The 25,012-nt window shown below is 29.5% G+C and overlaps 2 protein-coding genes across 2 annotated transcripts; both read right to left on the reverse strand.

Moving 5' to 3' along the window:
* Positions 1-294: 294 nt before the first annotated feature.
* LOC142333333 (uncharacterized) lies at positions 295-12,345 on the reverse strand. Its single transcript, XM_075380354.1, has 5 exons — positions 12,196-12,345; positions 7,050-7,211; positions 5,167-5,284; positions 2,092-2,335; positions 295-823 (listed from the first exon to the last, which is right to left on the reverse strand). The coding sequence occupies exons 1-5, from the start codon at positions 12,343-12,345 to the stop codon at positions 784-786; spliced, it is 714 nt and encodes a 237-aa protein (XP_075236469.1). The 3' UTR covers positions 295-783.
* Positions 12,111-24,283, reverse strand: LOC142333399 (RNA-binding protein lark-like). Its single transcript, XM_075380453.1, has 3 exons — positions 24,173-24,283; positions 16,675-16,845; positions 12,111-12,379 (listed from the first exon to the last, which is right to left on the reverse strand). The coding sequence occupies exons 2-3, from the start codon at positions 16,840-16,842 to the stop codon at positions 12,347-12,349; spliced, it is 201 nt and encodes a 66-aa protein (XP_075236568.1). The 5' UTR covers positions 16,843-16,845; positions 24,173-24,283; the 3' UTR covers positions 12,111-12,346.
* Between the last annotated feature and the right edge of the window lie 729 nt (positions 24,284-25,012).

Consider the following 25,012-nt stretch of genomic DNA (forward strand, 5'->3'; position numbering starts at 1 on the left):
AGTTAACTGCATGAACAGACAGTAGCTGCTCATGACACAAAATATTGAACAGATTTCAAAATAACCTTTGTAAAGTTGTCGCAGAATTACCATTCTTATACAACGATTTAACAAAGAATATTAAATGCATTAAATGACTGACAATATACCATCAAGTTTAGCTCCCCGCAACCAAAATGAATAACCAATCTCTTTTAAAAATTTTCTACTTTGCTGATGTACCTTTTATACATACGTATATAAAGTAGCTTCCTTAATAGTAAATTCTTAGTAATATAAAATTACAACTTACCCAAGTCCCAACGTCTCGCAGTTTCATTAACCACATTAAAGATTCTTTATGATTTTTAAATTTTGACGGAAGTGGCTGATTAAACTTCTGACCATGAGTATTTATCGCTTGATGACGATGACGCAACTGATTCATTTTGAACATTATTATTATTATTTGAGTTATATTTATTTTTTAATGAACATTGAACTTTTGGAATATCATTAATATTTTTATGCGATAAAGTTTCTTTTTCAAAGTTGAATCTTTTGGATTTTTCATAACTTCATTATTCTTCACTGACAAACTCTTATTTTTATCATTTTTAACACTAGTAGTACCTTTTTTTGAATCCTTTATCTGATTATTTTTTTCAGAAACAATATCATTATTATTGTTGTTATTATTCTCATATAATACCATAGTTGGTTTGATTATTTGATTAGAATTATTTGATTTAATCTGTCGTTCAGATAATTTTTCATTTGAAAGAGTTGTTGATACTTTTTTGTTCAAATTTTCTGAAATGATTTCCTCAGAATCTTGAAATGACTAGAATAAAAAATTGATAGCACTAATAAAAAAATGTATTATTCAATAGAAATATTAAAAAATAAATATCATTATTTTGAAAACGTTATATGTATAAATACTTTAAGTTATATTAAAAATATGAAGATGGCTTTCCAAACAGCTACAATGCTGATGTTATTGTTAGTAAATTGAGAGATTGTTTTAAGGTTGCTTATATGTCATGTATTTTTTGTGAAAGAAATATATTTAAAAAATAATAAGAATACAATATCACTGAGGGTAATTAATTTTACAAACAATTTTTCTGTGCTACGAAAAAATCTATAGGGATGAAAATGCAGAATAAGGATTCAAGCTTGGACGAGCGATTGCAGAGATATTATGGAGGTCCCCCATCATACCCCTTCCCCAATTTCTGAATGGTACCCCAGGGACACTTGAAAATATTATCATCCAACGGGTACCACTGTGAACAGATGGGGTACTCGTCCAGGGGGTCAAAAAATTTTTTCAGAACGCAAGGACTTGCCGTTTTCGAGATATTTGTGATTTTCGTCTGAAAATTCAAATCTGCTTAAAAAATACTAAATTTTCCCAAAACTTCAATACATATTTCGCATATATACAGATATATATATACGGTATATCATTATATAATAATATAACAAGTATACACCGGACCAACACGAGACATGTACTAATAAATGGTGATTTTCCACTAGTCATCAGTACATTCTGATGCTAAGCTAATGCACACACAGAATGCTGTTTAGTAAGGTAGGACACCCTATATGAGGTGCATTCAGGAACTCCCAGGAATTCAAACATATATCACTGAAGAATAGCTAATAATATAAGAGCTGATCAATTAGTTATAACCACTAAAAAAAAATCTTTGACTCAAGAAATTAAGCCTTGCTGAGTAATGATTTTACAGATATACCATTGAAAACAACCATTTATCTTTCAATTTGGTGGATTCAAACACGATTGGACAAGCACAAAACAGGAATCGCACAAAGATCATCCAAATAAGATAAAAACATCAGTAATCATTGAGAAAATTCATGATACCATTTTGGAAGATTGTTGAAAAAAGATTTACAAAGTCATTTACATTCTGAACATCTCAAGTGAACGTACATGCCTAGATTACATGAAAATTTGGTGTTAATACATTTTCACCCATCTTAGATGTGTAGTTAAAATTTGGCAGCTGAGTAATTATGGCAAACTCAATAACAGATGTTAACATTTCTAAAACAACAAATACTTTATAAACTTACAGAATCAATCGAGTACTAAGTGAAGAACTTTGACTATGTGATTTATTACTAGCATGACTTCCCCAAGGACTCATCATTTCACAAATCATCCTTAATTTTTCACCATGTGACAATTTTGATGTCTTCTTTTTCTTTTTCTTCTCAAAAATATCTACTGTCTTATCAAATGTAGTATCTAAATCAGAATTAGATACTATATCTTCACTGCTATCTTCCATTATTACACTTTCGTCGTGAGATTCCACTGTAAAATATGATAAAAATTATTTGTGAAAACAAGTAAATAAAAATAAACCTTAAGCAATTCAAATTTTCTAACATTTTAAAATGCTTACTAAAATGTACATGTTTTAGGTTAGGTTCAGTAAACATAATAGTTTATACAATTTGACATGTGAACAGTCACTATAAAAATGGCAGAGCCATTTCCAAGATTAACACTGTTTATTAAAGAAAGTGAGAAATGAAGCAATTTCCCATTTTTTCCCCATCAAGCTGAAATGTCACATTATTATATTAAACTACTGAGATACAACTAATGTTCAATCCTACAAGTTATTCATGGTGAATGCTCCATTTACCATAGAAATTGTATAATGAACATCATTACTTTTAGAAAAATCAATCCTAACACCATTTGTATCTCACATGCTTTACAAGCATCACAGTCGCATAACAGAAATTTAAAAGCAGTGTAAAGCAATGAATTAATCAATTTCTTCCTATGTGAAACAATTCATTTTAAGCCCTTTCTGTTTATAAATTGTATATTTTGCATTTAACTGTAATGATACGATACTACGGACTTTTGGAAAGTTGTAGGCCTGACACAGAGACTGTGCAAATATGACCAAATTAGTATAATGTTTGTCAAGTATGATCAAACAGTATACATTTAGATGTTTTCTATAGATCTATATAGATTTTCATAATCATTAAAGATCTTTTGCACGATTTGCATGCTGCAAATTTTCAGATGTGTAGGTGGTGATTAGCTGCTTCTTTTTTAAAACAAATAAAGCAAACATTTTCTGACATATGGATAAAATTAAAGTTCAACCTGTTATAAGGTACTTTGTTTTAAAAGATTAACCCCAAGGACAAAAAAAAGGAATGGACCACTTTAAACGATTTTTCCTTTGTTTTCAATAATAAAAAGTGAGCTGCAAATTTAAATGGGGCCTCATACATCCATTCAAGATAAACACTCGGGTTAACCAAAACTGCTACGGCCAATGAAATCATCACCAACGCTATATTAACTGTTTGCTGACTGAAGGTGTATGAACTTGATGACATTACAAACAACTCAACATCCACATCTGGCCAAAAATAAAGTTCTCTTTCACCATGATAAAAAAATACACACGTTTCAAATTATTGCTGTAGAACTCCATGATCTACACTTCAAAGTTTTTTTACATGTGTGTATTTACCAGATTTGGCTCCCACTGATTACTTCTTCCCAAACATGAAGAAAAGGGTCGCTGGATGAATATTCAATTCAAACGATAAAGTCAAAGCTGAGAAAACCACTTATTTAGAACAGTTGAACAAATTTGTTTTTACGAACATTGCAGGAGTGACTTCATTGAAAAATAAAAAAATATTCTGAACCTTGTTTTCTTTGTCGGGCAGAGAACTTTTCAAAACAACCCTCACCAACGTTGAATTTTTAAAATACTTGTATTTTTTCACTACTTATACCTTTTCCTTTAAAAGTTAAGGGCTTAATATGAAACTAAAAAAGTTAACTTGAAACTTTAAACATTGAAACTACAAAATATTTCATGTTGCCTAAGATTTCTTTTTTGGGAGTGGGGATGAATTATGATGAATTTTATTGTAATATTATTACTAAAAGTTTATTATTTAAACTTTAATGTTATTAAAAGTTTAAATAATCCAAAAAAGCTTTGAAAAAAAAATCAATATTTTTAAATTTTGATTAATTCCCCACCATCAATATTGCTACCAAAGTATTTCTTTGGGGTCACTTGCACTACTACTATGCCTAAGACATTAAAAAAAAATTTGATATAAAATATGCAATAAACAAAAGGATAGCTTTTCTCAATTTTTGGGGGAAAGGGGAAAATGTGGCAATTTTTTTTTTTTTAAATGGTAAGATAAGCATGCACACACATACTAAGCTTAAAATAAAGTGGGGTTATGTTTGCAAGTTTTTGAGAAAATGACCTCCAAAAAACCTCCCTGGAAATATTGACTCCAAAATTTTACCAAAAAATTGCCCCCTATACACAAGTCTGCAAAAAATTTCAAGATCAGTCAATCCAATCAAAAGTTATTAGCTTCAAATATGTTAACACACATGCACACCACCTCTCTCTCTTTTCCTGTTTAGCCTCCGGTAACTACCGTTTAGATAATACTTCAGAGGATGATATGTATGAGTGTAAATGAAGTGTAGTCTTGTACATTCTCAGTTCGACCATTTCTGAGATGTGTGGTTAATTGAAACCCAACCACCAAAGAACACCGGTATCCACGATCTAGTATTCAAATCCGTGTAAAAATTTTACTAGGACTTGATTTTTACTAGGCTTTACTAGGACCTGAACGCTGGAACTCTCGACTTCCAAATCAGCTGATTTAGGAAGACGCGTTCACCACTAGACCAACCCGATGGGTACATACACACCACCTAAGTACATATGAACATTACCCCCACCATTTTATTTTTGGTTTTTGAGGTTTCTGGTCATCAACTTTGAAAAACATAAAAAAACCATACTCGATTCTTTGATTGATTTACACTTTTCTTCTTGAGCTGTGATGCCAGGAAAGTAAAACAAATAATATAAACGCACAACCATAAAAGAAAAAAAATAGAGAATATTTTTTGTTTAGGCACGATTTACTAGAGAGAAGATATTACATTTTTACACAAACATTAAAAGACTGTATTACTGTAAAGTTAGTTGTAAGGGTACATAACAATTTTCTAAGTCTTACAAACTGTTTTACATTATAATCTTGTGTACATTACCAGAGTAAATTATACAAACTTATGATTTGTTAAAAAACAATTATTAAACATAGCACAGCACGTACCTGTATCATTTTTATGACCTTCATTTTCCTCATATAAAGGTTTCTTGTTACTTTCAACCATTTTAATACTGCCCTTTGGTTCTATAATATTCTTCTTCTTTCCTTTACTGCCTGGAGCCTAAAAAAAATATACACATAAAAATATTTTTAAAAAATAAATAGCATATCATCATCTTTCAAGACAGAAAGAATATAACAAGAAAGATCTACGATAGGTTCTTAGCTGTCTCTAACAGTTTTACTCTTTATTAGAGCAAGACTAAATAATTTAAAATTGTTTTACTTGACCTAAATGGCTCTAAAATTTGTTTAAATAAAACTCTTTTAAACATTAAGCTAAGTTTTTAAGCTACTAGGAGATCAAGTAAAACAACTTTTAAAAAAAATTTAGTTCACTCTTTTAAAGAGTAAAACTTTATAGCGACAACAAAAACCATATGATCTTATCATAGATCCTTTTTTGTTAGATTTTTTTACACAAGATCTATCACATCATATATAATTTCTGAAAGTTGGTGTTAAATTTGAGATCATTATAAAATATACCTTCAATCCCTGTTTTATGATATAGCAGCTGTTGTGGGTTGTTGTTGCAGAAACAATAACCCGAGAGAATACAGCATTTAAGCAGTTAGAACCGACTGTCAATAGAAGGAAAAAAAAATATCAGTGAATAGGGTACATATTTTATTTCCTCACATAAAATTTATCACTAAGATGTAGAACACTCCATACTCTCCCAGACTGACATTGATAATTTTGACATATTTCTTATTTCAGATTGATTTTAAAAGAAAATTGATACCAACCAGGTTAACAATGACTATCTTCACAAAACACAAATGAAGAACCTAAAAACTTGTTTTCTGATTAAAACATTGGGACTAGTGATCATCACAGATCTCTTCTGAAGCCAAATTTATATTATTTAAGACAGTTCTATAGAGACCAAAATAAATGGTGGTCTGACAGTACAAGAATAGGACTATATGATGAATGCATCAGAAATTCCTAGCCAAGCTTCTTTCACTATTTTCAATGGATCACCAAAGATGTCTGGCACTGGTGTGATGGAAGAAGACACTTTTCCAGTCAATCAATTTTGGCTGCTTTATCTTAACTGCTTGGTGTAATCTTTTCAGTCGTTGATAGCACCGGTCAATCATTTGACCAGTGAACAACGGCTTTTCAATCTCATCATATACACATTCCTGGCAAAAATTGTGATACCACAATTTTTTGGCATCAGTTCTTGCTTTTCTACCATTTGCAGAGTTTTAACATGCTTCAACCATGAATTTTTCCATATGTTATTGACATTTCGATCCATTCATTTTCATCATCTGTAATGAGCAGTTTCAAAAATGTTTCGATTTCATTCCATGTTCATATCACATTATGTCCAAAAATAACAACAATTTTTTTAGCAGCCTGGGTTTCATCAATTCTTCTCGTTTTTGTAATAAAATTTCAAAATGTATTGTAATTCGTTTAATTATTATTTTCACTCCTTTCGACACAATAATTTTTAAATATACTAATATAATCATAATCTTTTTAAAAGTACTCAGTGATATGCTGCTATTTTTTAAAAAACACCAAATTAAATTGTTACCAGATTTTATTAATATTACCAGAAATATGTGATCTTAAAGTCATCTGCTGGGAGAATACGAAGAAACTTTTTCCCTAACCGCAATATAATAAAAAATCATTAATACAGTTTTCGTAAAATAAAATAAAAATATTTCAACAACCTTTTTAAACTACGTTTTATAAATAGATATGACATTAAATCATTGTTAAAACACAGTTACTCATAACTACATCTACAGGTAACTAAAAAACAAGAAAAGAAATAACATAAATTTAATAATAATTACAGTTGTTGAAGAAGAGTCTGGTCCATCAAAAAATGTAGAGTTTTCTCTACTGTTATCATTAGATAGAAATTTCTCATCACTACTATATGTAAACGACCTCTGAATAGCAGCAGTAAATATTTCATCATATTCTGCATCGGTCAACGATCTCGCAGATAAAACCTAAAAATAAGCACAAAAAAGTGAAAACATAATTATTTATAAATAATTCAATAAAGGCGCATAAATAAAAATGATCAACTTTATTCATCAAATTCATTTACTACAAGATCTCTTCAGCACTCAGATTCTAGTAATAATACCAGACTTATTCTTAAAGTAAGATGTGTTTTGAACTGGCTGTCTACATACATGATGTAAACAGATGGCGTTTGTGTAACTCAGTTATTTCAATCAGTAGTCAGCTGTTAGCAATAATAAATTAGTCATTTTGTTATTAGTTGTTTATATTCATCTATTAATAATGAGTGCTGCAATTTGTGATCTCTCACAAATGTGAAATATGAGAGTAATCCAATTTTTGATGACAAAATACAATTCTGTAGCTAAAATTCAAAGACAAATTTGTGAAATTTATGGACCAAATATTATGAACCGATTCTAAAGTAAGACAGTGGTGGCAATCATTTAAAAAAAAAAATGGCAAACGACATTCATGATGATGACCATAGAAGCCGGCTGCCAGTAAGAATTTGATTGAAAAAGTAGATGAAAAATTTGAGAAAACCAGTTTGGTAAAGCCAGGAACACTGACAAAATCAGTGCATTTTTATTGTGATCTAAGAGCTGACTACAGATCAACCCAACACAGAGTGTTTTGTCTGGTGGCTGCATGATAATCCTTTCAGATTAAGCCGGACTACATTAAGGTCCTATATTCTTGTTGAATTAAACTGGACTCTTAGCCTCGACATTAAATACTAAACGATTTTTTTTTTTTGTCTTCAGTCATTTGACTGGTTTGATGCAGCTCTCCAAGATTCCCTATCTAGTGCTAGTCGTTTCATTTCAGTATACCCTCTACATCCTACATCCCCAACAATTTGTTTTACATACTCCAAACGTGGTCTGCCTACACAATTTTTCCCTTCTACCTGTCCTTCCAATATTAAAGCGACTATTCCAGGATGCCTTAGTATGTGGCCTATAAGTCTGTCTCTTCTTTTAACTATATTTTTCCAAATGCTACTTTCTTCATCTATTTTCCGCAATACCTCTTCATTTGTCACTTTATCCACCCATCTGATTTTTAACATTCTCCTATAGCACCACATTTCAAAAGCTTCTAATCTTTTCTTCTCAGATACTCCGATCGTCCAAGTTTCACTTCCATATAAAGCGACACTCCAAACATACACTTTCAAAAATCTTTTCCTGACATTTAAATTAATTTTTGATGTAAACAAATTATATTTCTTACTGAAGGCTCGTTTAGCTCGTGCTATTCGGCATTTTATATCGCTCCTGCTTCGTCCATCTTTAGTAATTTTACTTCCCAAATAACAAAATTCTTCTACCTCCATAATCTTTTCTCCTCCTATTTTCACATTCAGCGGTCTATCTTTGTTATTTCTACTACATTTCATTACTTTTGTTTTGTTCTTGTTTATTTTCATGCGATAGTTTTTGCGTAGGACTTCATCTATGCCGTTCATTGTTTCTTCTAAATCCTTTTTACTCTCGGCTAGAATTACTATATCATCAGCAAATCGTAGCATCTTTATCTTTTCACCTTGTACTGTTACTCCGAATCTAAATTGTTCTTTAACATCATTAACTGCTAGTTCCATGTAAAGATTAAAAAGTAACGGCGATAGGGAACTAAACGATAAAATATTAAATAGACTTTACTATTAAAATATTCTGAGAATTATTGTATTTAGAATAAAATGCCACCACTCAATAAATGATTAAATTTAATTTATTTATTCTGATTCGCTTAAAGCAGTCTAATTAATACTGATTAAAATGGAGCAGTATTAAATGTGCATAATCATTAGAACACATGAACAAAAACACTTTAATTGAAATAAAATAAAAAATACCTTTTTAGGTTTTCCCCCTTTTTTGCAGACCTATCTTCACTTCCAATAGTCTTCTCAACAATATTTTCTTTACCTTTTGATACAAATGTCTGGAAATCAGGACGTTTTGTTGTTTTCTCCTAGAGAAAAAAAAACATAAATATAAATATATATATAATTAATACTTTTAAGATATTATAACCATTTTATACATCTATAACAGTACACAATGCATACATGTACCATTTTGTATCATGATCAGATGTGTCAATCCACTATACTTATTGACTTTTCTCTCACTTACACCCATTCATTGATTTAATTCATATAACTAATAGTAAAGGAATTAAATTATAATCATCAAAATAAATGAGGTTAGATCTTTCTGACTGTAAGTTAATTTTGGAACACCACACTCTTATTGCAATCTATTTGATACAATACAAAGTCATGATATATGATATTTTCAAGTGTATAGGTTAGGATTTTACAGTCTTATAAGAACAATTGTGTCCTTTTAATTAATACAATGATTTTAAATATTAAAGTTATATTAATTAAATATGACTACAGATCTGCTGATCAACTCTGACAGAAGAATGAACATTAATCTTATCACTGCAAGCAAGGCAATAGGTTAATGATTAAAATTAGCCAAACAGTTATTTACGCTTCTAAATATTAGGACCATACAGAAAATGAACATTTTTGCGCAGCACTCATGGCAAGTGAAAAATTCATGCCGTTATTTTCTCGACCTCAAGAGAATTTATTATCATAAATTTTTTAGATATAAAAATTAATAAAAACTATAATACTAACAAACTGGGTATTGATATAAATAGGAAACCCACTAAACAGGGCACCATAATTCGTTTCAAACTTGGAATCAAAAAATATTGATGTTTAATTCTTAATATAGCTATGAAATATTTAAAACATAACAATATAAAATTAAACATTGGATTATATCAAACATATAGTTATAATTAATGGATACAATGAAAACTTAATATAACAATAAATCTAATTTAGATAAACAGGGAGTATATAGTTTACAATGTGCAAGTTGTGATTTGGAATATATCGGGATTACAAACCAATCTTTTTCGATCAGAATTAATGAACACATTAATTGTATAAATAAGGGAAATATGGAACAATCCAATTTTGCTAGAAATATCTTAGAAAATAATCATAATTATAATCCAGATAATTTTATTTATATTCTTGAATATTCCAGTAACTTTCATAAAACAAATATGATTGAAACAAATTACATATACTTAAATAATACAAATTTGATAAATGAAAAAACAAAATTTGATAATGATGTATTATTTAAACAAATGTTAAATAATAATATTGATTCTTAGATTGGTTATACTGATTCATACTAGCAAACACAACAATTGAGAGCTTCATACTGACATGATGGACAACGTCGACAGTAGACCTTTTGACGATCAATTGTTGTATTTATAATTTTTGTTTTTAAAAAATTCAAAATTCATTAAATATATTAATTTGTGAAGGAAATAATTATTCCATAACACATAAATGTCCCTGATGATGGATTAATTTCCGAAAGCACTCAAGACATAATAATAAAAATAGTTAGTAAGTGGAAATTATTCTATAATTAAAAATAAAATCAGTATATTGAAAAAAAAAAAATTTTAATTTTATTTGGCTATCTCTGGAACCAATGAAAGTACCACTTATGATATATCATTGAAAAGCTCTCAATGAGGGGGGTTATTACTGCAATTAAGAAAGGTCCAAAATCCAATTTTTTTTTGGATTTTGGGCTTTTTTGGACACTTTTGGTTCAGTCGATTGGAATCAAAAGGGGAGGTGCACAGCACTAGGTGTTAAAATAGTCCTAAACCAAAATTTCAACATCCTACACCTAATTGTTTTTGAGTTATGCGAGAAACATACATATGAATGTACGTACGTATAGACGTCATACTGAAACTAGTCAAAATGGATTGAGGGATGGTCAAAATGTAGATTTCTGTTGAAATCTAAAAACCAGCATTTTTCACATTCACAGTTTTTCACTTCCTTGACTTTGTAAAAGGAAGCACAAATTATTAATTCATTTTTTGGGGAGGGGGTGAATATTAAATTTTTTTTTTTTGTAATTTATGACTTTGATAAAAGAAACTTCAACTTTCTATGAAAAATTTTTGCTAAAGTATCCCCCAAGTAAAGATTTGAAATTTTATTTCAGCCAAAACATAACACAGATTTTTCCAATTTTTGCAGAAATTTATTACACAATTTCCTCCTGAAGGTAACACCTGTCAACCAAGTTTGAAAAAATTCATCAACAGGATCCAAAGTTATAAAAATCAAATATAGACTTACCTACATACATACATACAAACAAACAAATGTCCATCTGATACAAAATAGATTTTTTGGATTTGGGAGCATTAGAAGTAAACACTTTTTTTGGAGATTATTTATTAAAATTTATTATTTTGTTGAAAATTTTTTTATTATAATGATTCTTTAAGGCACAAAACTAAAAAACCAATTTTTTTAAGAATCTGTATACTTCTCTGTTATAGCTGTAGATTCTAAATTCAAGAATACTTCACAAAGAACAAATTTACTAGCAAATTATGATGATGTAAATTAATTAATCAACAGAGAGAAAAAATTATCTATAATGTTCACTAAAGCAAAGACAACCTTGTCAATTCTCATATTCATGAAAAATACTGTTTTGAATATTTTCATGTCACTTTAATATATATTATCACAGCTGCAACCGTAGATTCTTATATAATATGGGGGATGAAATGGAGTATCATCTGAATTCTATCATATCTGCAAAGTTAAACACATTGTGCGTATAAAAAGAAAAACTTTGCAAATTTACCTTCATTTTAATGAATTACTCTTTAGAATTTATTTTATAATCTGTTAGTAGTTAATTAACATATTTTGAGGAAAGTTGAAAGAGAAAAATATTCCACTAGATACATGCACTAAGTATTATTAAAATAAATAACAATAAATACCTTAGATTTTTCATCAGTTTTTGGTTTAATTTTATTCTTACTGAGAACAGAATAATCGTTAGTGACAATACCGGATTTAGTCACCGTTACATTATCACTTTTAGTTGTAGTGGTAGTACTAGATTTAATACCACCTTTGACAGTGTTTGTTGAAGTTGGTGGAACAAATGTAGGAGGTTTAAATATTGGCTTTTTCACAGTAGGTTTTGAAACATTTTTCTGACAATCAGACATGTTACAAAAATGTTTTGACTTGTGGGTAAATAACCTGAAAAATAAAATGATCCAACCTTAAACAAAATATAATTTCTTTTTATAAAAGAAAAAACTATAAAATTAATAACAACAATGTACAAGGTCTTGATTATCTGTTGAAAATAATATCATATAATCAAATTGCCATGACAGCTTACATGCACAGTAGTAAACGGAAACTATATTCTTGATACAAACGCTTCTATTCAATGTTGATTAACTAGCAATCAATGAAACATGGATTCAAATGTGATAAATGAATTATTATGATTAATTTTTTATAAACTAAGGACAATGCTACCAAGATCCGTAAATTATTTTTTCATTTTAGTAATAATATTACGAATGGCAGTGGTATGACAAATTCAAGATGAAAGAGTTGATGCACAGCTCATTTAACAACACAAAAAAATTCAACCATTCAGTATTAACAAAAAAAATAAGGCTATAATGTTTTACGATTCTAAGCCAAATTTGCTGTAGAATGCATAAAATCTGGAACTACAATAACAGAGCTAGAAGAAACTTCATGTAATCAATTCAAAACTAATGATATGGGATACTCACGATGATATTATTTTGATAAAAAGAAGATACTTCTCGATAAGTTGCAATTTACCACTTTAACGGGAAGATTTTCAACCATTTTCACACTACACCTTGCCAGTACCAAATTATTACCATTGATTTCACAAATCAAATGTTTCACTGGCAACCCAATGTTTTGAAACCAATAAAGTTCAAGGATGGGACCGATAATAACTCAGGTACATCTTTTACAAAACGAGCTGGCCTGCGAGGATGTAGAGTTGATGTACTCCCATCTTCATCACCTCACAATGCAAGGATGCTCAAAACCATATTCTCATCTAGCCTACGATGCCTCATGCATAATTTCACTTTATTCACGTAGTTATTTAGGTATTTTTCGATTAGCATCCTACTTAATATGATATCAACATAACCTAATGCTCTCTATCCTTGTCTAATTAACCTTGAATATTAAATGCCACGAGACTAATATGATGCAAAACTAAATATAACTGAAAGCAAGAAAATACAAGTTTTCAAATCTCATTATCGCAATAATATGAAAAACATAATATAAAACTGAAAATGTTTATTTTTAATGAAATAATAATTATCTAAAATAATATTATCAATAAGAATAAGGTTAGTGAGCAAAGTAAGCATTAGGTTAGGTCAATATTGTGTTAGGTGGGATGCTAACCGAAAAGTACTATATTTATTCTGACTGTTATAAGTAATCTATCAAACAAAATAAATAATAATGAAAAATATTACTTTTTTTAATTAACAAAAATCATTAATTTTTATAAATTTATATACCATGTAAACCGAAGATGTTAAAGACAATGACAGATAAGGTCAAAAAATTATATACTTTGTATGTATAGACCTGTACAGTTCAGCTTGTAAAACTATATCCTGTTGAAAGCTTGACATAGCATAAATAAAATACTGAATGTGACTGTAATGCAGATAGATGGGTAAATTATACAGTTTCAATATTTGTTTATTAATTCTATATTACTTTTTGCATTTCATGTATTTATTTCTAATTTTTATGCATATTACATTACTTTCATATTATTTTCAATGATTTTAATGTGTATTATACTAAAGCTTGGAAATGTAGGTACAATCTAATCCAAGAATATCAATTTTTTAATAATATTACAGTAAATGTTTATTTTTTATTTATGAATATTTTAATTTAGTTATGATCTTGTTTTATGGCATTGTTGTAATGCAAACAAGCCTGGCAATGTGGATATAATAGTATTACAAATATATTTATTAAACATTAATTTCATTTAACTTTATAAGTAATACTGGGTTTAAGTATGTGTAGTAAAGATGCCTGGCATTGTAGGCACAGTAGTTTCAATATTTTTCAATTTTCAATATTATTGAAATTGTATTTAATATTATTTTTTATACGTTGAACATATAAATTTAATTGTTCCAGTAGTCTATTAATATGAATACAGTAAAATTCAATAATGTAATTAACTGATTAATTTTACACCATTATTGTAATAAATTTTAAATCTTATTTACGTATTGATTCATTTTCTTTTAAATATTTGCATGTTAAATTATTTTTATATTTTCAAATTGGTAAATTGGGTTGTTTTAAGGATGAAGCCAATAGAGGCCAAGCAATTTAGGCATATTCTAATTCAAAGTTATTAATTTTACTTTAATAAAAGTTTATTTCTTATTTATATATTTACCTTTTTGTTTTTGTAAGTCAAAATACTATTTCTTTTTGTATTTTAATGGATGGTTTATATTGCCTGAAAAGAAGCCTATTATCATAGGTAAAAATAAAAAAACAATTTATTCGGTTTAATATCATTGAAATGATTTTATTGCATGTATTTAATTTTATTTACCTTTCTTTTTTAGAATTTAATTGTTTTAATACTGTCAGATGGTGAACATAAGTATTGAGTCCAAAGTTCAAATCTACTTTATTGCACTCTCTGTAATTTGAATTTAATACACATTTTTATCTTCTTAGAAGTATAGTTTAATTATGTTAGAATGGCAACAAACCACATCAGACAATTAACTTTGGTTTATAAAAAGGTCGCTGATGAATCTCTTTAGAATTTCTAAATACAAGGCAACAATAATTCTGCTTATTAACTAAACTCCACAAAGATGAAAATACGCTTTTATCAGAACAAAACAAAATTATCCATTACTTCTGAGTGATTTCGAAACAGATTCAGTACAACTGTATAGTTTTCAACTCTTTTTTGTTTATGTTTGCCCATCACCTGAATTTTATAAGAATGAAAATGTAAATATTACACTAAAATTTTGAAAATTAGATGGCTGATAAAATTGAAACCTAAAAATTCTTAATTACAGTAAAGGTGAGATAAATCGCTTGATATGAAAGACAAGAAATTGAGAATATTTTTTAAAAGTAAAAGATACGTTATATTGTTAGGCCATGCATTAAAATATCACATTAAGGTAATTTGGGAATGGGGGATGTATGTAGAAGGTAAAAAAATAGATGATAAAAACTGAAAAGTTTTAAAAATTGAAAGAAAGATAATTACGAACGTAGGATGTCGCAATTATGAGGTTAAAAGATTTGCAAAAGCACAAAAACCTATAACTTATTATAGAAATATTTTAAGCTCTGGGTATTTCTAAAGCTTAACAGTACAAAACCGTTATAAATAATAGCACAACAATCATTTTATGAAAAACTTCATAAATTCTTTGTTTAACTTAAGATTACTCCTTTTAATCATGAAATCTATCACACAAGCTTTACATATCACAGTGAAATTAAACGATTAGATTTACTTGAATTCATACTATTCTACAACTTACAAAACTGTATTTCAATTAGCCTACAAAATGAAACCAGTATTATTAAGAATAAGAACAATCTGCACTCCACTTAAAAAAAAATAAGCCTAATAGGCAATAGAATGATTAGTATGCCTACTTATGCCAGTATATATTATGTCTAATTTGACCTTGTAAGCTTAATACACATAAGTTAAAACTTATTTACATTTCCCCCTAAAATTAGCCCAAAGCGTATTAAATGCAATTGATACTGGTAGAAATCTTTTTCTAGATATCAGATTTATAAATTTCCTGTTTTGCAAATGATTAATTCAATAATTTACAAACAGTAATTAAAAATTGATGATAACCTGAAAAAAATAATTACAAAAATTTATGCTAATAAATTAATTTTAACCACATACATACAATTAAGTATTTGAAATGCTCCCCATAAACAACTGAAATTACACTTTTTTACATTGCTAAACAACAAGAGGTTGTTTAATGAAAGCATCATTAAACTTAAAAATGCTATTTAAAACAAAGAATATTTTGACCCATGGGTAACCCAAAATATCTCCCTTAGAAGCAATTGCATGATTACTAATGTGCATAACACAGAAAGAAAAAAAACCTGGATAGATATAGTATGGTGCTTTATTTGTCTAATGAATAGCAAATGGACTGTTCTACTGCAATGAAATGAAATACTGATTTGCTGTCATCTAGGTTAAGTATGACAAAGTCTGCAATCAAGGCGCTCAGATAAACCGGGTACTTGACACAATGTAAGAGATGGATAACATTCCTGTGGTTGATGCAGTAGGATATCACCCAAGGAAATGTACACACAGAATGAGATTTATAGTGGTCCAGGAAGTCCACTTGGCAGGAGTCAAAGCTCAGGAAATACGATACTTAATTTAAGCTCAAAATTAAAATAAATATATATTTACTTACCATAAAACCATAGTTGTGCAATATATCACATTCAACCACAATGCCATATTTAGCAAACAAAGCTGTCACTTGTGGTGCTTTAGTTTTATCAGCTAGAATAGCAGTTCCCTTTATTAGATACACTTTCAGATTTTGAATGGCATCATAACCAAATTCCTGATTTTCCATATGCTGTAACACAATCACAGTATAACATATAATTCTTTATAATCATATATGAACTGAGCAGCTTTTTATTTTTATTTTTTTTATTATATTATTATTTTTCCAAAAAATGTAACTCTGCATTTTCATTTAACAAAGATGGAGGCACCTTCCTTGGTAAAATATTCCAGAGGTAAACTAGTCTCCTGTTTGGATCTCCAGATAGGGGACTACTAGGAAAGGGGTCACCAGAAAATTAAAAAATTAACATTCGAGTCGGAGCGTGGAATGTTAGAAGTCAAAATTTAAAGAGGAAATGTGTAGGATAAATGTAGATATAGTAGGAATTACTGAAGTTCAGTTGGAAGAAGAAAACGACTTTTGGTCAGGTGATTTTAAGTTATCTCAGCTTGGGCAGGCAGGCAGTAGGTTAATGAACAAGAAGGTAGGGAGAAGAGGGTAGGGCATTTCAAAATGCCTAGTGATAGAATCATTGTAATAGATAAAATAAAAAACCTAAACCGACATTATTAATTTCTATATGCCTACAAGCACCCATGATGATGAGGTAAGAGTGTGCAGACAAAGAAATTGATGAAGCAATTGAAAGGGGATGAAAATTTAATAATAGTTGGAGATTGGAATGCAAGCATTGGGAAAGGCAAGGAAGGAAATAGTGGGTGAATACGGGCTGGGCAAAAGGAATGAAAGAGGGGACCTCTTTGCTAACATTTACAGGAACCAAACAGCAACAGTAATAATTATTATTATTAACATAAAAAACATAAAAAAGAAGCCGTAATAAAAAAAAAGTGTCAAGGATGTTCCCTATCCCCCATTACTTTTTAAGAACAATTTAGATCCAGAGTAACAGTACAAGGTGAAAAGATAAAGATGCTATGATTTGCTCATATAGTAATTCTAGCTGAGAGCAAAAAAGATTTAGAAGAACAATGAACGGCATGGAAGAAGTCCTACTCAAGAACAACTGCATGAATACAAACAACAAAACAAAATAATGAAATGTAGTAGAAATAACGAAGATGTATTACTGAATGTAAAAATAGGAAGAGAAGAATTTTGTTATTTGGCAAGTAGAATTACTAAAGATGGATGAAGCAGGAGCAATATAAAATGCCGAATAGCACAGGCAAAACAAGCCTTCAGTCAGAAATATAATTTGTTTACATCAAAAATTAATTTAAACGTCAAGAAAAGATTTTTGAAAGTATATTGAGTGTAGCTTTATATGGAAGTGAAACTTGGAACAACCTGGGTACCTGAGAAGAAAGATTAAAAGCTTTTGAAATGCGGTGTTACAGGAGAATGTTAAAAATCAGATGGGAGGATAAAGTGACAAATGAAAAGGTGTGGCAAATTGATGAAGAAAGAAGAATTAGGAAAAATATAGTTAAAAGAAAAGCCAGACTTATAGGCCACATATTAAGGCATCCTGGAATAGTCGCTTTAATATTGGAAGGACAGGTAGAAGGGAAAAATTGTGTAGGCAGGCCACGTTTGAAATATGTAAAACAAATCGTTAGGGATGTAGGATGTAGACGGTATACTGAAATGAAACGACTAGCACTAGATAGGGAATCTTGGAGAGCTGCATCAAACCTGTCAAATGACTGAAGACAAAAAAAAAATTTTATTCCGATCGCTATAAAACATATAGATGACATCAGGAACGGGTTGATATCATATTCCATGAATAAAAAGAGTAACTCCCTCAAAATTTGCTTTTTCCTTTCTTTTTCCTGTTTAGCCTCCGGTAACTACCGTTTAGATAATTCTTCAGGGGATGAATGAGGATGATATGTATGAGTGTAAATGAAGTGTAGTCTTGTACATTCTCAGTTCGACCGTTTCTAAGATGTGTGGTTAATTGTAACCCACCCACCAAAGAACACAGGTTTCCGCGATCTACTATTCAAATCCGTATAAAAGTAACTGCCTTTACTAGGATTTGAACCTGAGAACTCTCGACTAACAAATCAGCTGATTTGGGAAGACGAGTTCCCTAGAATAACCCGGTAGGTTGGACCTGCAATGCAGAAAAGTGTATTTTGAAAGTTTTATTTAGTTTTCACCTTTAAACTACTGACCTCTCAATAGTCTGGAGTGGTTCTAGCAACTAGTCTGGCCTGTACTGCAATTTTTTGTTTGATTGCTGCAGCAGTGTATGATTAAGCATTGCTGTATAACAGGGACATGTTATAAATGGTACACCAAGCTACCTTGATCTCAGTTAAAATTTCACTACAGCATGCAACATATATATCACTTCATAAACAGAATCATCGTACATAAACAATTTATAGTTATAAAATAGAAGGTAAATAGATTATAAAATGGAGTGATAAGTTAAGAAATAAAAAGCCAAAATACAATAGCAAGGATAGCTTAACCAACATCTTATCTCCTGATACGCCTAATTGATATTGTAATATAAAAAACAAGAATATTCCTATTAAAAAACATGCCATGGCTGGGAAACATCAAAATTAACAGATTAGAAAATATCTAAATTAACAGAAAATATGAAAATGCCTTAAAAAAATCAACAGCTCCACTTGTCAACAGTCAATACACAAAGAAAATTTTGTTAATGTCAAATCACAATAGTCATAAGTAAGTTGCAACTTAGAAAAGATTGCAACTTATAAATTGCAAAAGATTGCCAGATTAAACTTTTTTATCATTAGTGGAGGTAGATGCAAACTTTGCTTTTTTTTTAATTTCTGCATCAAATTACTCATTAAAACATCAGTGTTGTGTACATTTTACAATTAAAATCTTATCTGTAGTTTTATGATTTACTATAGCTCTGAACTTGGTTCTTATCTTATTGACCTTGTAAGGAACTCTCATACTCAATGTTCAAAATTGAAAAAGCTGATATTTTAATGTATTTTAAACTATTCGCTGGTATCATCTTTTTTCCCACTCAAGCCCATTGCATGTAGATCCTTTGCAATTTCTCCAGAATCTTCTTTCTGGCTGAACGTTTCAGAAATAGAATACCAAAATATTGATAGTTACATGAATTTTTTCCTGGTTAAAATAACAGGTGTTTAAAAAAGGATGCAACCACTTTGACATGTATTTATTACAAAAATATTAATGTTAATAAAAGGCATACAACAATATTCAAAATTACCTATAATAACTTTGCAATAGATGTTCAAAATGGTTTCCTGTGATTGCAATGCAGGTTCATACACATTTCATAACATTTGCAACCACTTTTCAGAATGTTTGCTTAGTAATGTTTGAAAACTCGCTTTCAAGTTGTCAAATGTATGAGGATTATTTTTAAAAACTAAGGTCTGCTGGTGTAAGATCTGGGAGGCCACAACACTTTTGATATCAAACTATGGCCAAAAAATTATCAAGCGTTAAAAAATATCCGTCATTTCATTAGCAGTATGACACGTTGCGTTACCCTGCTACAACCAATATTCTCATTCATGTAAATCTGATGGCAATTAAGTTGCAATAAACCATACCGTCTACAGATTGTCAAAAAATAAAGGGTTATAACAAACACGATGCCACAAGATCGCACACCAAACACCAATTTTACATACGTGTAACATGTGTGTTATGGTAACCCATGAAACGAGTGAAGATTTTCAGCGCTACATATCCGGAGGTTTTGGCTTTAATGTAGCTATCTGAGGGAAACCATGCCTCATTACTGAAATAAACACGATCCAAAATTTCAATACAGTTGTCATCAACAAAAGAACAAAACTGTAAACAATTTCCACGGTCTACTTTCTTTCAGTTCTTGAACAACACAGATACAATAACCCTTTGTCACGAGTTTTTTAGTAGCCCTGAAAGCAGTAGATAGTGAAAGCACAGCCTGAAGATAACTTTCTGAGCGACATAGTGGGCAAGCAAGTCAGACAACATTCTTTCACATCCTCCAGAACTTCTACCTTAACAGTAACAGTCGTCCTGTGCTTTGCCAATTGTGTACACTTCCCAGTCTCACAAAATTTATTAATTGAACGCAATACCTTATTAAGAACTGAGAATTGGAAAATTCTATCCGAAACTCGCCTTTTACTCGTCTATAAGATTTATATGTGCAATAAGTCTCAATATTAAACACGATAAGTCTTTAACACAATAGATGAATTTATACGGTAAAGCACTTGTGCATAATAAGTATGTTACAACAGTTTTACAAGCTGTTAACTTGAGTACATAGTTGCCAACTGACAAGTAGGGAGAAATAAAATTTACCTAAGTGTGACTTCTATCTTAATCTAAGGGTTGTATCCTTTTTGAAAAACCTGTTATATTAAGAGGTAAATTTTTAATAAAAAAAATAGTCGGGAAAACAAAGCTTCTACAGAAAACAAAGGTAGTCCTAGAGAAGGGTTGTGAGTGCAGGAGCTGATCTCCAGCAAAGCCAGCTCGTTCATTGGAATCAGACCGAGCTTCCCCTCAGTGGCAGTTGGCAATCATTATGTTCAGTTCATCATCATTTAAAGAACTAATAGACATCAATGAACCGACAACCTGCTTGTTCTTCATACTGTAATTTCTAACAAACAAATATAATATGGCATCAACTTTGTTACTATCATCCGATACTATCTGACAACCATTTTCTCTTATCTCACTCTATGGAAACATCTAATAAATGAATGAATCCATATCATCATAACTACTGATCTAATGAATAATATGTTCTAAAAGAACTAAAATAAACTAAGCCTTTGTACTATTATCTTCCTTTAAATACTAAAATTGATTTGCTTTTTTTATATGTATAAATACTGTATGTTTTCAACCAACTACCTCTTTAATAATTTCTCTTTTCCAACAAGGGAAACCAAAAAATCAAAAACAGTACAAAAACATAAGACCTCCCTACTCTAGATTCAATATAAATAAAAGATTTGAACACAACCACATTCAAATGAATGAACTGTATAAAATTAACTCTCTACTTGGTACTCCTCAAAATTAACTGGTACTCCTTGAAAAGATTAGGGAAAAGTTTGTATAATGCACCATCAACAGTAAATCAATAATTTTTTTTTTTAAATGCATTAGTCATAATATTTTACTCTAATGATGAACACAATTTCATCTGCAAATTAAGCACAAAAGAATTTGCATTTACAAAGTTAAAATGAGAATTTATCAATAATGTAAAAAATAATAAAAAACAACTAATTTTTAAAAATTGCAGGAACACACTTGCTAGTTGGAGAACTAGGATTCTTCTGGTACACATGCCCAGGTTACGTTCAATGTGTTGAATTAAGATTTCTTCTTCACTAACAGAATATGGTTCTTGCTATGCAGCAGTATATGAAGTAATATCAAGGCAGTGATGAAGTGGTATATAAGCACAAAAACATTCAAGCAAATTTTCTGTGGCTGGAAATCCTACCAATCCAAAATCTTTGATGATATTCTCTCTGTGCAACTCATGCATGTATTACCGCTGCACAACACAGAAATAAAGTGATGTATGTGTATTTGTTCAGTGGTGTTAACTGCGTTCATCATAATTGTCATATTTGGGGTAGCAAGAACCCTTATGCCATTTTACAAACACAATTTGATAGCCTGAAAACTAATAAAAAATATTTTTTGGCCACTACAAGGTAGGTTAGTTATATACCAAATATAATCAAAAATAGTGATGCATTGATCATTTGTTGAATTAAAATGGAATGCACCAGCAATATATATTATTTACAGAGTAAGTAACTTGGTTTAAGTGAAATTCAACTGAGTTTAGTTAGGTTTAGGTCAAGGTTGAGTTAGTAACATTAAATTTGTACAAAATACATTATTTTCGATTAAATAATGTTTGTGATATATAATTATGAACTCGACGTAAGAATTGGTCAATTTAATATTTAAGGTTAATTAGATGAAGTTGATGAGCAATGCAAGCATTAGGGTTATGTTTATATTGTACAAAGTTCAGTACACAGAATCACCGAACCTAACCTATCAATTGAATTTTCAAGTTATTTACTTTGTAAAACAATGTATTTTACAGTTATGCACTGTTAAATTACAAAATATTTGGAGGGTACTGTGTAATTTAGAGGGATGTAACTTGCGAGAAAGGAGTTGATGAAAAATCTCAATTGTAACGAATAACTTGGTTCTAAATAATGTATATTCTAAATTTCGTCAAAACTGGAGGTGAAACTGTAATTGTAAACAATTACCCTATGACTAATTACACATTATTATTGATAAAGCATATTTCACAATTGTTTATTTGCATACATTTCTTAACTAGTTTCTAACAAATTTTATAATAGTTTCAAATAAATGTAGAGCTACAGTCAACTGATCTGGTTTTCAGTATTTATGAGCAAATTCTACTTTATATATTTCTTTCAGTTCGACCATGTATCCTTTACTGAATTTACAGCACCTTATAAAGCCCACTCTTTTGACTAAATTTAATTTCATCTTTGGCACTTCTAGTGACAGAAACCAATTTCCTAAATCTAGCCAAAGTAACATTAAAAATCTTATTGTGAAAGTTTACAATCGTGATATACAAAATAATATCCCATCCTTCACATTTTATGATAGGAATATTTCTTTAGTTTAAGGTTCTTTTTTTTATCTACTCGAGTGGTATGCATTAGATAATGGCAGGCAATCTGATTTGCAAGTTTCAATGGTTTAATGATTTTAAGCTAAATTTTTTTTGATGATTAAAATATAATTATAAATTTTTCCCTCTACTTATTCCTTAATTAACTGAAGACTTAACAACTGAAACAGTTTTCAGTTTTAAATTCTATGAAATATTTTTAATCCTTTCTGAGATTATAATGATAATTTCAATTCATTTTTAACTGTTTAGCATCCAGCTCTTTGCTTGTAATATGTGTAATGCTTCAATTCGACATGATATTAAGTGAATTAATTTGTTAAAAAATGAGTGGAAACAATATATTAAATGTGTTATGTTAGTTATACTGTTTTCATTAAGTTGAGAATATATGTTTCGTGAATTTATCTGAACACTTTGGGTTTGCTAACATTTCACTTGAATTATTCGCTGAACCAGCTTTATAAAACATTATCCCCACAAACAATCAACAAAATAAATTTAATAAAACAAAGTTTGAAATGAAACAAAACCATTGTAAATTAATCGAATAAGTACAATAATAAGAAGCACAACGCATAATACATTAATGTTAACCACTGAAAAAAAACCATAGTTGGGTTAGATTTACAAAAATATTTCCAAGTAAAATTATTTTCATCAGCCTACATTATTTTTTTAACAATACGAGGCTTTCAAAAATCATCTTTGGTCAATAGTTCTGAACTCACTAACTTGAAAATTTGATGACCGACAGTCGTTTACAAAATGTTTTAAGGTGAAAAATTAACTAATCAAAGTCTAATGATACAAAACACATCAACTTACTCTTTGCGAAAATTTGTTAAAACTCACTTTATAACAACTTAACAAAGTACCCTCTGACAACTGCCTAAAGTCACAACAGATACCAGCAACGCACGGGAAGAAACGACACAATGCTTTCTTATCCATTCTCAACATTATTTCTATAAATGTTTCATAACAAAATGGTATAAATCTCTGAAAAATGTTTTCTAATATTCAAAAAAATATTTAAAATTTCAAACCTTCAAAGAAAAAAATACATTTTTCAGGAAAAAACAAGGAAATACTAGTTGAGGTTATATTAATATATAGACTTACTATCCTAAAATAAATATAACTGTAATAAGAACTAATCTGAAATTAAATATCTCAACAAAAAAATTGTCTTCGATAGTATTACAGCTTTGTCATGTTGGTAATGATAATAAATAAATATCAGCTGATATCCAATGTAATTAGTACACCTTGGGACTAAGCCGTTCATTTTCTTTCTTCTTGAATAGTAAAATTCGTAAAAATTTTGGCATTATATTATTAATCGAGAAGTCATTATTACTTTTTTTTTAATTATGACGAAACGAAAAATTTGATTAAGATTATATTTTTAACATCTTTTAATTCAACGTTCCGTTCCATCATGACTACCATTTCATTAAAAAATATGTTTCTTTTAAATTACTGAAAATTGTTACGTTCTCGCTTCTACTTTTAGAACCACATAGTATTCCAAACTGATTCATATAATTTCATTGTTGAGAATTTAGTCAC

This window comes from Lycorma delicatula, chromosome 12 (assembly GCF_047948215.1).
Source record: "Lycorma delicatula isolate Av1 chromosome 12, ASM4794821v1, whole genome shotgun sequence".
In the NCBI taxonomy this organism is placed as follows: domain Eukaryota; kingdom Metazoa; phylum Arthropoda; class Insecta; order Hemiptera; family Fulgoridae; genus Lycorma; species Lycorma delicatula.

Excerpts from the sequence above, each read along its gene's own strand:
- LOC142333333 (XM_075380354.1), bottom strand. The coding sequence starts at position 12,345 with ATGTCTGATTGTCAGAAAAATGTTTCAAAACCTACTGTGAAAAAGCCA. Across the intron at positions 2,336-5,166 it reads AGGTCATAAAAATGATACAG|TGGAATCTCACGACGAAAGT; the intron begins GTACGTGCTGTG and ends CATATTTTACAG. Across the intron at positions 824-2,091 it reads CTTAGTACTCGATTGATTCT|TCATTTCAAGATTCTGAGGA; the intron begins GTAAGTTTATAA and ends TTTTTATTCTAG.
- LOC142333399 (XM_075380453.1), bottom strand. The coding sequence starts at position 16,842 with ATGGAAAATCAGGAATTTGGTTATGATGCCATTCAAAATCTGAAAGTG. Across the intron at positions 12,380-16,674 it reads TGCACAACTATGGTTTTATG|GTTATTTACCCACAAGTCAA; the intron begins GTAAGTAAATAT and ends TTTATTTTTCAG.